The 15297-nt window shown below is 35.2% G+C and overlaps 1 protein-coding gene across 1 annotated transcript in view; it reads left to right on the top strand.

Moving 5' to 3' along the window:
• The window catches only part of NDUFS4 (NADH:ubiquinone oxidoreductase subunit S4), a 47795-nt gene extending 35005 nt beyond the window's left edge, over positions 1-12790 (top strand). Inside the window, exons 3-5 of the mRNA XM_041470843.1 lie at positions 4594-4766; positions 8222-8295; positions 12582-12790. Coding sequence (XP_041326777.1) covers positions 4594-4766; positions 8222-8295; positions 12582-12685 — 351 coding nt within the window. The 3' untranslated portion in view covers positions 12686-12790. The remainder of the gene's footprint in view (positions 1-4593; positions 4767-8221; positions 8296-12581) is intronic.
• The last annotated feature ends 2507 nt before the right edge of the window (positions 12791-15297 follow it).

Here is a 15297-nt window from a genome sequence, read left to right as displayed (position 1 = left end):
CAAGCTGTTGTAAACTTGTATAAAGTACAGAAAACTTCTACTTTTCATTCTAACAAGTGTAAAACTATTGAGGTTAAGTAGGTGGGGCAACCGGAAGTAATTGCTAAGGCCAGTGGCATTTTTGTGGTTTAATAAAGGCAGAAGCTAATTATTCAGTTTTTATTTAAGTGAAATGATGCCAAAAAGGAGGTTCCTGTGGAGCAGCTGCACTCCTTCAGTGTTACCCTAATTTACCACAGACACAACTGTCACAAATAGAACTTTTAAACTTGATATATAGCCACGAAAGTAAGGAGCCCTTTGTCTGGAATGCATGCAGAAGAACTGCTTTATACAAATCAACCGGCAGATGACGGACAATGATGAAAATTTGATTCTTTGAAGTCATAATGGTCATTGAAATGTGTGAAATTCTGGTATTGAAAAGAGAGCGGCTAGCAAGACTCTAAATCCTGGGTGGTTGCTGGAAGCTTGCTGGGAGGTTTTTCTGTGTTTTGACATCAACTTCCCATTGCTTGTTCCCTGTTTCCTTTATTAAAAAAAAAAAAAAAAAAAAAGAAAAAAAGGGTTGTGCTAAACTGTAGGTAGTTAATAGTGGTTATGTACAGTTTCTGTCTTCATGGTGAAGTAAATGCCATAGAAGAAACATAACACCTTTATGTACACCTGACCCATCCATTCAAAACCATTTGTTTTCAGAGCTACTTTCAATCATTTTGTCTCTCCTTTAATTAGAGAGTTCAATTTCTTGTCCCCTTTGGAATTTCTGCTATTAGTGGAGTACTTAAAAGAAGGAAATTCTCATTTCCTTTAAAAGTCATCTTCATGCTAAATAGTGCTTTCATTGACACTGCCTCTATGAATCAGTTTTTCTTATTGCTGCATAGCACATTTGGTTTGTTACTTCCCTTTCCAGAACAGTTTTAGCAGGCTTTCCACCATGACAAACATTCTTAAGTAATGTAAGTTGTAATAAAGAAAACCCCCTGTGTTTGTAAGAAATTTTATGTGATTTCCGCTCTTTTTAAAAAAAAGGGGTTGTCCCTTTCAGCTTATTTGGAAAAGAGACAAAATGCCTCAAAATTAGTATTAAAATTTTCTTGAGTTACAGAAAAAAAAAAAATCAGAGTTTACTATTCAAATAACATATATATTAAGAAAAACAGAGTGTCAGAATTTTAGGTGTCACTTTTTAGGTGACAGCCTATTTTAAAAATGTGAAACAGGGTTATTCATTTTTAGTAAACCTATACAGTTCAATTCTCAAGTCTTTTATATTGTCATCTAACATGTTTAAGATTTTGAAGATTTTGATTGTTGAGCACCTCACTAGTATCTTAAATTGCTAATACAGCAAAATTAAGGAACACTTTAAAAAAAAAGGTACTAATGTGAAACCAGCTGTCAAAAATATCTTTGTTTTGGAAAGTTGGTTCACAGGTAGTTTCAATGAGAACTTAAACTCAGAACAAAGCACTGAAGACCCAGCTAAGAGTTCAACCCAATGCAGCATAGTTCTTTTCAAGTATTATATTGTTTTAATGGCATCTTGGAGCGGGAGCTTTAGCCCATTGAAATGTCGCTTAAAGGACAGGTTCTTCTGTCACTAGCTGGAGCTGTGTGGATGAAATGATCACAATAGAGTGTTGTAATGCATTTTAAAACTGTGAGAAATCAGTTTGTCTAGACTAAGAGTGCGCCTACAGGGAATAGGAATCTTAGAGCTTCTGTGCTCTTTAGGTGTCAAGTATGTGATAGATGCCAAGCCTTTTTATTCCATATCTTTGGCAACAGCTCAGCTATGCTACAGTACCTTACATGTCTACAGCAAGCAAAAATCAGTGATTTTATGTCAGGACAACTTGAGCTTCAGCAACCAGAAACTCATTGTCCTAACAACTGTCTGTTCAATTGCCAGCTTTTAAAATGGGGAAGATGTCAATAAATGATTGCTAGAAGGCATGGAAACTCTAGCTATATGAATGTAAGTATGGAGAGCTAGCAACACCATGTAGATATTTCAATCTTGGAAAGCAGGCCAGTTTTAATTTTCAGTTTGAAAATATTTTTATGGGATTAATCCTATATTATTAGTGAAATAACGTTGATTTAGAGCCAGCTGAGTGCCCGAAAAACATGGCTTGAAGGGTATGTCTGGGGTTTTTGTTTTGCTTTCATCCAGATAAACAAGTCTAGGCATTTCTTTACTATGGTAATCTCACAAATACAGCATTTGCTGATTTTGACCTTAGTTTTAGATTGTGTTCTGTATGCACTGTGTAACATTTTTATGATTTTCTTGTGTTAAGTCTTCAAAGAGAAAGAGAAAATAGTATATGTCCATAATGTTATATAATGTAGTATCTTTATTTTAGTAGTTCCAGATTATTCTGGAAGAATTAAAAAACTTCTAAAACTGGAGCATAAAATTCATAATAGACTTACAAGTTGCTAAGAGTAATAATAATATAAAAATATAATAATTTTGGTTATTTTGAAGTTTACATGTCTGAAAGGATTTGCTGATAACAACCCCAGCATTTTTGCACAATCATATTGTTAAAGAGTTGAAAAAGAAATTTTTTGTGAATATTACTACATTTTCTCATGGTTGTTAAATACAGAAATAAAGGCTAATATTTCAACCTATTTGTATAAATAAGCAAGCTGGAACATTGAATCCCCACCAAACTTTACTGCAGGTGAAAACTCCTTTTTGTTAAACAAAGCACTTTGCCAATTCAAATCGGAAAAATTTAAGCAAATTCCTTCCTAAACTGCAGTTTAAGCTTCAGTAGTGAGAAGTGCCAGTCTGTCAGAAGGTATTTTTGCATAGGTGTTGCAACATTCCAGTAGCTGTTACTGCTTCTCTTTCATATTGCTGCTAGACTCATATTAAAAATAAGCATGACTTGGTCCTAATGAAGGCATTTTTAATGGAATTGTTGAGGTACTTCGACAGTTTTTTGTGGTAGTTTGGGTAGAAATGTCAGAAGTTGGAAAGCTAGTGTGGATGCTTGTTTGTTGCCCCTGCTGTCCTAATTGTAAATGCAAGTCAAATGCTTTAAACTTCCTCCCTTTTATGGTTTTAAGGGACTGATCTCCCAAATTTTGTAAAATAAAATTGGAAATGAGAACTGCTGCTTTTCAACCGATGATCTGGTGACTGCATCAGGAGGTTTCAAGTTTACCACAAAAGAAAATCCCATAAAGTTAATAGGTACATTTATGTAAAACAACAGTGTTCTATTTAAAGTTCTTATTTCATTCAAGTCGTGGCAATACTGTCAAGATGAGTTTAATATGCCCAAAGTTTTGCTGCAATTTTCTGGAGTTTGACCAGTTTACTTGCTTGTTCCTAGGGGGAGGGGAGGGGAGAAGGCAGACCGAGGAGCTCCCACTGGCCTTTTAAGTATGTAAGGAACAGGAGTAGTTTAACCTCCTTAGAGATGGATTTGATGTTTGATTTCAGTCTTTACTAGGGTGAACTGACAGGTTAATTTTGCATAATTACTGTTTAGTTTTTAGCAAAAATGTTCACTTTAATTATATCAGATGTTGCTGAGGGTAATTTTTCACAGCAATTCTTGTGAGGTTTTTCCCTATCTTATGCTTTGTTAAAGTCAGTTAATATTTTTAGGCTGATTTGAAGGATTTATCTTTGTTAGGTTTATTTTGAAGGCTTATCTCTCCCTAGTAGAGGAGAGCATCCCACTATTGATTATATACAATGTTACAAATCTTTTTTTTCTTTGAAGGTTGGAATCTCCTAAATCATTTTGTCCTTCACAAATATACTGAAGAATGTTACCAGCATCAAATGTCCCTCTGTTGATCTTGAACATCAGCAGAGGAGCTGACTGTCAAATGCTGAGTCGTAACTTGAAACATGATGAGGGGGTCAAACTTATTTAATAACTAATGGCTAGAGAGATAAGAACTGAATTCTAGCACCTTCTCTGCAGTCTCAAATAATCAGTGGCATTTTGTGCAAAAGATACTGCCTTCTGCCTCTTCCTTCATGCTAAGGATAGCTTCTTGAGTCACCATAGGTGTTGGTGTCTCTTAACAATATACAGAGTTAAGCCCAAGGGAAAGTAATTACACTGCAGCGCTTACTTGGCTGGCAAGTATCTTGGTGAACAGTCCTGTTCATATTTTGGAATTTGTCAATGTTTCAGTCAGCACTCTAATATTTTCCTGAAGGAAGAAAGCATTTGCACTTTTCCACATTGCCTTTTGCTGGTGCAAGTTGAAGCAGTCCTGACTTTGCAGCTGTGGACAGAGAAGGATGGGGAGAAATGTCCTGTCTCTCCTTTGGCTGTAGCTGTTTTGTAGATAGGAGATGAGCAAGTTCAGGTAACTGTTCCAAGCAAAATCTAGCTCAGCCAGGGGAAGCAGAATAACAGCAGCCCTAACATTGTGTATCACCTTCAGTTGTGTTCAACTGAAATAAGAATGTGTTTTTCTAAATCTTTTCAGCTTTTGTATCTTTAAAAATAAAGCATAAACTTATGTAAAAAGCATAAGCAGTGTTATTTTACAAGTCTCTTATGAACCCTTTTTTAACAAGTCACATTATGTTTTTTTTAGGATATCACTACTTTAACTGGTGTTCCAGATGAGCACATCAAAACCAGAAAAGTTCACATTTTTGTTCCAGCACGTAATGCAATGCAGTCAGGAGCTAACAATACAAAGAAATGGAAGATGGAGTTTGATAACAGGGAGCGCTGGGAGAACCCCTTAATGGGCTGGGCATCTACGTGAGTACTTACTGAATTTGAAAATACATTTCTTCCATATTAGGCTCTCACTAGTAATTAACTTTGGAATACTAAATATTTCTACCTGTAAATCTGATTGTATTATAACAGTTCTTACAGTAAGTGGTTGGGTTTGTTTGCTGTATGATTTACAACCTGTTAAGTTTAAAAGCAGATTTTTTAAAGCTCACAACATCTTCTGGAAGAGTTCAAAAAAGTGGTTAGCAACCACACATTTCAATGATTATGCCGTGGTGATGTTACTGCATGGCAGCATCAGGACCAGAAGGCCATTAGCTACATAAAGTAGTAAATCATTCTCAGCTCTCAGACGCATCTTTTAAACAAAAATAACAACATTTCTGGATTTTTTTTATCCTGAGGATCTAAAAGGAGGAGTCATAACTAATAAAAAACCGCAAAAGCCCAGCTACTTAAAATATTACTCTAATTGTTAAAAGTATTGCCAGCATTAAAATCTTTTAAATACATGAAAAATACAGAAAGGTATTACTCTTAGCTAATTACTTTGGAGTTGTAATTACAACTTGTATGCATCTAATTTTTAATTCTTTTTTTTTTCCCTCATATGAATACAGTACCTATATTTCACAGTGGGGTTAGAATTCCTGTAGACTCTGAGAACTGTACCCAGCAATTCCTTTGACAATATTAAAATTTTGATTTGGAGCCGTCTCCTTTGAGTCATATTCAGAATAGTTAATTATTAGACATAAACCAAAACCAACTGCTAGAGATTATTTTTCAAACTTCAGAAACAGTACAATGTATATTGAAAATACCTGGCTGCAATCATATTAGCACTTATCATTAAAGAACACAAAATTTTATGAAAAAAACCTGTAAAACCTTAAATGTGAAATAATTTCAGGATGCATTTTTTGACATGTATTAACATTCTAAATCAAATCAGAGAAATAATTTTTTTATATGTATAACATAAATATATCCAGAAATTTCGTTCAAAGTAACTCTGAAATGAAGTCTTCCTGTTGCATTGTTTTCTCATAAAAATTTGAGAAGGCTCTACATATGTTTTTATTTTGGGGTAGGGAAAGGAATTTCTCATGGGTAAGGAAACTCCAGGTAGGATTAAAAAAAGTGCTCTGTTGAGAATCAATGCTGGTAGGTTAAAGGTTTTGTAAATTAGTTTGTATCTATTCATTTTTAAGGCATTCTTGTAAAAACTGTTAGTGTACACTCTGGTGTTACCATTCAACACCCAAAAATACCTAAGAAGAATTTCTTCTGTTGAGATTTAATTTCTGCAAAGAACATTTCTTAGACAGTTTTCCATTTACTTTTGAATAATGTAATGGGATTAGTGGGTAAGAGCTCTCTAGGGTCTACATATTAAAGCCCGTTTTTCCCTGAACTCAATATACTTGAGTATATTGGAAAGACCTGTAGGTCTTTCCAATATTTGTCATTTTACAGTCTTATTTGGGGCTGGAGTTTTTTTGCACTCACTTTGTTGTTTCTTGGATATTTGGGCTTTTTTTCAGTGAAAATTATCTAGTTGCAGATCTAAGTAAAATGGACCCATGGCACGTTTGTTTTGGTAATTGGGAGGTTTCATTATGAAAATGCATAAATACGTTTCTTGGATACACCTTTTAATATAAAGATGTAAATGAAGAAATGTGGGAAGTGCAAAGTTTTCATTGTATGAGATCTCATAGGAGAACAAAGCATGGAATCCTAATTTTCAGTGATTGATAGAACAGTTGGGGGTAGGCATAGGAAAGTCTGCAACACTGGTACTGCTGACACTATGAGGACGTTATGCTGGACATCCCTGAAATCCAGTTTTCTCACACTGATAGCTCATTTATGGAAATAAATCAGAAATCTATTTAGATTGAATGAAAGATGATTACACATTAAACAGAACTAATAATTTCTGCACGATTCTCATTTCCCAGCTGCCTCTGTCCTGGAAGGCTTTTGCCATATTTGTGGTTCTGACCAGGCACTGGTCCCTCACCACACTTCAGACCTAAAGCTTCTTTGTTCCTTTCTAGCAGTGTTGAAAAGATTTTTCCAACCCCAATTATGGGAGAATAATGATAAGCAGAAGTTGTCATAATATTGCAGTATACTGGTGCCACTTGATTCTCCACTGGTCACGTCATCAACTAATTCTTAGTTCTTAATTCACTTGGCTGCTGTTATAAGAGAAATCTTTAAATATCTTCAAGAGAGCCTATCACAGTGGCTTGCAAAAGTGTAATTTCTGTCTTTATCCTGGTTTTGTTTGTTTGTTTGTTTCTTGTGTGTTTTTGTTTGTTTCTGATTTTTTTTTATTGGGGAATATATTGGATATACAGTGAACTCCATTTTTCCATGTGTACATCAGATAAAATTACACTGTTGTCTTTGCTGGAAGCGAGATTCCCCCTTTTCCCCTCCCCCTTCTCCAGTCACAGGCTTTGCCCTTTATTGTAGAGAGTTCAGTGTATCTTCAGTCTTTTCTCTTCATTTATCCTTCTAGCTTCAAAGAGAGAATAGTTGAGAGGCAGCTCCTTCAATAGTTTGTTGCAATTTGGTCTTGTCTTTCTAGTTGTCTCCCAGGCTCATAGGCAGTGTTGTCACAGGGAGGTTTTATCTATCTTTGTGTTGCTACAACCAGTATCTAATTTCTTTAAGAGTTAAAACTCTTACTTTTTTTTTTTTCCCATCCTTTGTCATTGTTCCTAAATTGAGCTTGTATAGCAACAAATAAGGCAATTTTTTGTTTTTATTGAGAATTTAATTTGTTTCAAAAACCTTTATGGTACTTCCTTCATGCAGTTGAGGAATAACTGGTCATCTAAAACTAACCACTGTGTAATGAGTTAGCTAGCAGTTTGCGTTTTGGAGCTTCATTTTCAGTTGTGGCCTGTGATCTGCTTGCTGTGTAGGAATAAATTGTGGGAGTCATGTGACCTTAGCCAAAGCAGAACTCTCAATATTTTTTTAATGTACTTTTCAGTTTCTGGTTAATTCCTTCTCTACTCACTTCAGTATTCTGTTGTTTTCTGTCTGAGATTATTCTTAGCTATTCTACAGACACTTGGTCTCCTTGAAATGTTCAGCATTACCTTAGACCACTTGATCTTACAAAAAGAAAGGGATTTTACAGATTTGAATTAAAGAGTCTCACAGAGCACTTACTATAACCTCAGCAAGTGGTTAAACATGTGTGTCTAACAACCCAATTAATTTTTGCAAGTAGTTGTGAGGGAAGTCTAACACACTGAAAGAGTAAAACGATACTTTGCAGAAAGTAAGTGTTGATCCTGAAAATAATTTCTAGAAGTTTGTTGATTGGTTTGGGAGTTGGCATACTGCAGTGAGCTGTGTAATAAAGCATTTGATTTAACATTTGAGATACAGATATAATTTTTTTCTATTTCTAATATACCTAAAAATTGTCGTCTGATTACTTACAGAGCTGATCCTTTATCCAACATGGTTCTTACTTTCTCTACTAAAGAAGATGCCATTGCTTTTGCTGAAAAAAATGGTACGTATTGTACATATGGGCTATGAGAGGTTCATCCCTCCATAGGCAATCTTGATCTCAAAGTATTAACAGAATAAGTTGAGGATAAATGTACTTATTCTGTTAATAAATGTTCCTTCTGTTCTGCAGAGTTGGTAGACTAGTGTTCTACATGGGGAGGAGGAAAATGGGAGGGGAGAATATTTCTAGGAGTGCTGAAGGTATTGAATTTAGACTTTCCACTCTCTAGAAAGGTATTTCAGCCATTAATATTATTATTAAAATGTAATATTAATGTTAAAATTCTTTTTCAACTGTCTCTGTTTTAAATGAGAGCTGAATCAGACCTTGCTCAGGTCTTGGAGGAAAACTAATACTTCAGGTGTATCCCAGGCTTGGTGTTCCAGCTGCACGGTGGTGTGATTTTTGCCTGAAGGTTTAACATGAGCATCTCACTTCTTACTAAGGAAAACTGTCAGAGTTTTTGTGAATGTTTGATAATCAAAAAACCAAAATTACATACTACCAAGTAAGCATTTGGATTTCATTTTTGGCTATATTGCAGCATAGATTTATTGCAAAAGAAACCCAAGAGGACCATCAAGTCCAGCTCACTGTTCCTCACATGGCTACCTAAAGGCATCACCCAGATGCTGAGTTCTGAGAAGCTTGGTGTCCTGGTCACTTTCCTGGGGAGCCTGTTCCCATGACCACACTCTTTCAGTGAATAAGCTTTTCCTGTTGTTGAGTCTGGACTTCCCCAGAAGCAGTTTCATTCTATTCTTTGTGTCCTATCAGTGGTCACCAGAGGGGAGATCAGCACATCGCCTCGCTGCTCCCCATGAGAAACCTGTAGATGTAGGATGTTATGCCAGCATTAGAGTCTAAACACATATGCTCGGTAATTGTTCTTATTTGTGAAAAAGCTAGTAGAGAAGCCAGTATAATTACTTAGTAATTATTAAGCCAGTCTTATATCAGAGGGAATGTATCTGTAAACATCGTTAGTTAGGCTCGTATTTCCTGACAGAATGGTGGTACCACAAACAGTAGCCATAATCTCAGCCTTTTGAATATTCAGCAGTCCTTTTTTGTGTTAGCATGAATTTTTTGCTGCTCTCTTTTCTTTTTCTTTTTTTCTTCTTTTAAATCAACTTTATTTTCCTTAAAAAGTTAAGCTTGATGCTTAGTCCCTATGGATGTGAAGATGATTAATTACATTGAGATAAAACCAGGAAAAATGCGCATGAAGTGTAAGGTTCTTCAGAAGTCTTCCCTGTGGTGTACAGTTTTCGACTATATTTAGTCTGGGGTAAATAGTAAAGTTTTCTAACTAATCATGCAAAGTTGTTAGGGGTTGATATTGTGCATCACAAACATGGTAAGTCCATTAACCTGTACATCTAAGCAACTAAACCATTTAATGTTCAATTTATTTTCACTTTTTAATAGTAGAAGCTAGAATCTTAATTTGTCTGTTCCTCTTTAAGTGGATTTTTTTTTTTTTTTTTTGCTTAGTAGTACTAATTTTATTGAAAAGTAGGTTCTATTATCTACGATATTAATAGGATCACATCTGCATTGGATAATCTATGTGATTTTTTATTAGCGTATTTTACTGTTTTATGAACAAATGAAATTTGAGAGAATTTGGCATTTATGCTTCTGTATTGTTCATGTTATTACTTGAACTATTCAGCATACAGGAGAAAAAAATTAATGTAATGACCTGCTTTTGTCATCTCTTTGTAGATGTTATATGTCTTTTCAAAATGCAGACTAAGTAAAATGCATTTGTTCAGTGTAGAAAGGTCATGCCTTCACTGAGTTAGAAATTACCCCATTGAGTATGAAACCAACTAAAGTAAGGCTATGACTTGGTATTAATATTAGTAGTTAAATATTCACTTAGCTTGCACGCTTAATTTTACCATAATTGAGATGCACTATACTTTTCTGTAGATACTGGCTTGGTTAACTTTTAATTTCATTTTTTATTTATGTGTATGATATGTACATAGTATTTTCTATAGTGATAGCTTCAATATCATGTGTAGCTAGAAATACTAATTTTACATTATTTAGTTCTGCTTTTTAAAAGACATTAGAAATTTAGGCACACATTTACACTGGAAGTTAGCTTCATAACCAGGATAGTATTGAGACATATCTAGGTCTAGGAACACAAGTAACTGCCTCTCTCTGTTCCTCCTGTATGAACCACACAATTTTTCCATGACAGAATTCCTTAACCTGGAGTGTAATTTCTGAAAATTCTGGATATTGCAGGTTATTTTAGTACAGTTAATAAACTTAAGAGTTCTTAAGTTGTTAAACTTCAGAGTTCTTTCTCACCTAAGAACTTAAGGAGATAAGGAGATGCCTGCCCCATCTAATGTGTTTTCTAACGAAAAAGCAGCACTGGGTACAGTAACAGGAGACATTGCTGTCCAAAATATTACAGCTGAGGATTGTCCAAGTTCTAGGCAAGGAGGTAACTGGAAGAAATGAAAAATTCTGACTGTTGACCTAATTTTTTTTGTCCTGTCTGAATCACTGAAGCAGTTGTTTAAAAACGTACAGCTTAAGTAACAAGGATGGAGAGTTTTTCTATTCCACAATAACTTTTAGTCAGACGGTGAGGGTGTTCTTCCAGAGAAGGTGAAATCTGCTTTCTGTCTACTTGGCTTGTATGGCAGGGCTCTGGGCAAGAGTAACTTCCCCCAGCATTCTGGTATTTTTATAAAAGTAACCTCTGCTCTCTGTCGTGAACACCTCAAAGTGCTGGTCTGAAGGAGTCCGTTCCAAAGTGTGGAACCTAATCACGAATGGTGGCCTCTTGCAATCATTAGTTATATGTAACTGACTTTATGCATTTTGGCTATCTGTGGCAGTGCAAGTCATTGTGCTGGCAGTTGCAAATATCTTTTAGAGGCACTCGGCCCCTCTCCATCTGGTGTATAAAAAGATGAAGCAATACCTTGGGGCTGTAGATTCCATTCCAGCAGCCAAGTGTCTCAATGTTAGGTGTTACAATGCTGAATGTTGCAATACTGAAGTCTGTCTCTGGATCTAGTTCTGGCTGTTTACTCAAGCTTATATTTTTTAATCAGAACAGGAGGCAAAAGCCAGTGTTCTCACAGATGGAAAGAATATGTTTTTAAAGTCTCTGTTCGGTGTTTTTTACAGAGAATAGTTAACTTGGAAATTAACACTGGTTGAGACTAATAAACACAAAGAAAATGTTTGTGTGACGTTTGTGAATACGCAAAATTGATGCACTGACGTGACACCTTGTGTATCTTACAGAATATTTTGATGTGTAGCTGAACTGTTTACTGTGAGCACCTTAAATATAAAAATTCACATATATGTTAAGCATTTTAGGGCTTGCAACTTTCAGTTTTAAAACTAAGAAAAGTACTGTCTTATGAGTATCACTTAAAACTGCATATTTAACCACTTCTGGCTTCAACAGAAGTATCTCAACTTTGACTGAAATATTGCAGCTAAAGAGACCAAACTTCGGAATACTGAGTGCTGCCCTGGCAACTTTCCAGGCACCTGGAGGCTGCAATCAATTTGCATTTTGATTTACATAAACACTAATGTCTCCACCTCCTCTTTTCTGACATTTTTAAGCATTTCTCTTGCTTAACTATCACATAATTTACTTGTCTTCTATCACTTCATTCCCTTTTCTTTTTACTCCTAATTTTTTATGTTCTTATAAAAAATGTTAAGTATTAAAGTCCTTTAAAATGTTAAGTATTAAACCGCTTTCTAATGTTGAAGTTTTTTCTTTGCTTTTTCGTTTTTTTGGTCCTCCCACCTTCTTTTTTATTAGGTCTCCATTGTCTCTCAGCCTTTGAGAATGATCTTTTATATGTTATTTTATGGCATATTTTTTCTTACCTTCTTCATTTCCTGTGCCAACATACACATCGCCTTAGTGCTTCTGTGTGCTGTAGAATTGTGGAACCATGAACTTACAGGACAGTCAGTCTTCCCTGTTGAACTTTTCACTGATGACTGTCAGGTTTTTTGCATGGAGATCTGTAGTATGGTCAGGTCTTGCCATCTCACAGAATTTTTTGCCACCTTTATGGCATTTAATTTTTTTTGCCATATTTATGGCATTTCCTTATTCTCTGTTGCCAGCTAGAAAGGAACAGATTAGTGGGTGCCTACATTGAAAACACATCTTAAAGTTAAAACTTTTAAGTAGGATTTACTGTATATTGTATGCTGAGAATATAATTCTCGTTGTTTCTTGTCTCACCCTGCCATTACCCCATAACCTCTAGGCTGGAGTTATGATGTTGAAGAGAAGAAGATGCCAAAACCTAAATCCAAGTCTTACGGTGCAAATTTTTCTTGGAACAAAAGAACAAGAGTGTCTACAAAATAGGTTGGCATTGGGTGTGTGACTGTGAATAAAGTCAGCTGTGCTGTATTTATAGTCCATGTATAATACATCTCTTAATCTCCTAATAAATTTGACCTTTAAACTGCAGATGCATCTTGTGATGTCTGTTTAAAATGGTTTTCATGTCTCCAATTGAATCTGTTACAAACTTACTTATAAATAGAGGAGATTTGAAGTGTTCATGCTTCTAAAAACTTGCTGTACATTCCTATCAAAAGGAATGTTTGAAATCAGCTGCAACTTTAGAGGTTATGATTGATCTTTGATGGTAGTTTTATATCCTGTTTAAACTTCTGAAGTTTAATAAGTTCAGTAAGCTTTGCATAGGCAAAGTCTTTCAATAAAAGCTGGGTTTTTTCTTTCTATGCAAGACAGTGTTGGCATTTGAAGAGCAAACGGTAAGTATAACTCAAGACTCTTCTGTATAAATGTGTATTATATAACTCCTTTCTACTGAAATTAATACTGTCATTATTCCAGAAGCATTCATGACTGGAGTAGGAAGCACTAGGTTTTGTTTTACTTATGGAGCAGGTTTAGTCTGAAAGATTAGGATTGTAGTTGTTTCTCTGTGATGTTCTTGAAAAGTGAAACTAAGCCAGTTAAACATTCACAAATGAAGTCAGAATACTTGAGTGCCTCACACAATATCAGCATATACTAATTACATAATTACAGTTCTGGGTATTTTATTGCTGATTACATGTTTATCGGAATTGAGGTTTCCTGTTGCTTAACTGGAGATGTGGTGATAGCATCTCAGGCTTAACAGCAAGTATATATTGTAAGCTCAATTTGTCTTAAATGATATTAAATTATTAGTTTTAAAAATGCATAATGTTATATTTGAAATCTTTGTTTTTAGATCTTTGGCTGTTGCTTTATTTGCTTTAACTTAACAAGTTACGGCACTGGCACACGATCAGTAAAATGTATTACAAATGGGGGGTTGTACACCTTTTTCCTATGCAACTGAAAGTTTTATCCCAGCTGTCCCCAAAGGTACAGTTGAAACAGCTCTCTCCACATAGACCTAAGTAATGATGTGAGTGCTGTGTTAGATTTTGCAAAAAGAAGGCATAAAACTATCTTGTATTGCCCAGGTTTTATTATTGTATGGTGTATATTCTTATTTCAGTTTTGACCAGCTCCCTATATGCTGGCTATCATTCGTGTAAGGCATTGGTTCTGACCCAGTTTCAGCATAATCAACCAGTTGGATGAAGTTGCTGTTTTCCTATCATAGACAAAAACTGTTATTCCAATTCATCTTCTGTTGAATTTTGAATGCTGCATTTTGCAGTGGAGCCTGAAGTCCTCCTGGAATGCCAAAGTGCACCAAACTGGAATCTTAACAGCCAGAATCTACTGCATCTCTTTGTATTCTAGTTCAGCTTAATACGCTTATCTTACTAAGAAGACAGTAAAAAGAAAAGCCATTCACTGGAGTATTTTTCCTTCTGTTTTTTCCAAGAGCAGCTAGTTCTTAATTTAATGATCTTCAAGCTTTATCAGATTATCAGAGTGAGAAATCTACAGGTATCTAATGCAGCAGAGACACAACTTGTTTTTTGAAATTACATGGTCCATGGAATTGACTGATTAGTGTGAGATACCTAACATCTCTGGACACCTAATTCTTGAAATTGCTGTCTGTTAATTTATACTTCTCATAACTAAAACCAGTTTCACATAAAGCACAGTTTCTTATTTCTTTGTTTCTCCTGAAAAAATAATGTAAATACTTAAAAGGAGAATTTTATAAATCCCCTTCTGTTTCTAAGGAAGAAATCTTTTTGTTTGTTTCTTTGTTTATGATTGTTTATAATTCATGCCACATTGAAGTCCTTAAGTTGTATTTGAGCCCTGATCTCCTTTTCCTTTGATCACTTTCCTAGGACTTGGATCTTTTTATCCTATAGCATGGCTTAAGAATGACCATGGTGACAGTGGGAATAGAATTGATTGTAGTCATGATAGTCTTCAAACCTGAGAAGTAGTAATGAGGGCATGAGCTTGGAAAGGATTAGTTGCAGCAAGAATATATTTTAGAGATGAGAAGTTCTATTAGATACTAAACTTCTTTACCTTTTCATTAATTTACGAAATTATTACAACTCTAGGCTGGAACTGAAATTGTACAAGATGATCTTGCTGTCTTTAGCTAAGTACCTTCAGAAGTGAATGTTTAATAGGTGGAATCCAGCTTCTATTTACTCCGCAATGTGTTGGGATAAGTGAAATTGCTCCTGAACCTTGAATATGTCAAAAGGCACAACAGGTAAACCACCATAATTGGTCGTTTATGTGAATGAGGTAAGCAGTTCATCTGAAGGAGAATTAGAATATTGAATGAGATTACAAATTCATTTTGGTGGTAGATTTAGCTGTGCTGCATCCAACTAATCTAAGCTTTTAATGGAATGAATATTTGAAACCTGTGAAAGTAGCAAAATCATTACTGGGTAAAGAAAAAGTGTAAAGCTCACAAGTAGACTGAAATGTTCTTTACCCAGTGGGATTTGTTCACAGGTCACATGTCTTGCCACCTTACATGACAATAGCAAAAGAAAGTTAAAGAATTACTAGCAGTT

Source organism: Pyrgilauda ruficollis, unplaced genomic scaffold (genome assembly GCF_017590135.1).
Source record: "Pyrgilauda ruficollis isolate IOZ18807 unplaced genomic scaffold, ASM1759013v1 scaffold25, whole genome shotgun sequence".
Taxonomy (NCBI): Eukaryota; Metazoa; Chordata; class Aves; order Passeriformes; family Passeridae; genus Pyrgilauda; species Pyrgilauda ruficollis.
Note: the sequence above shows the minus strand (reverse complement) of the source record. Positions and strands in the feature narration are given on the sequence as shown.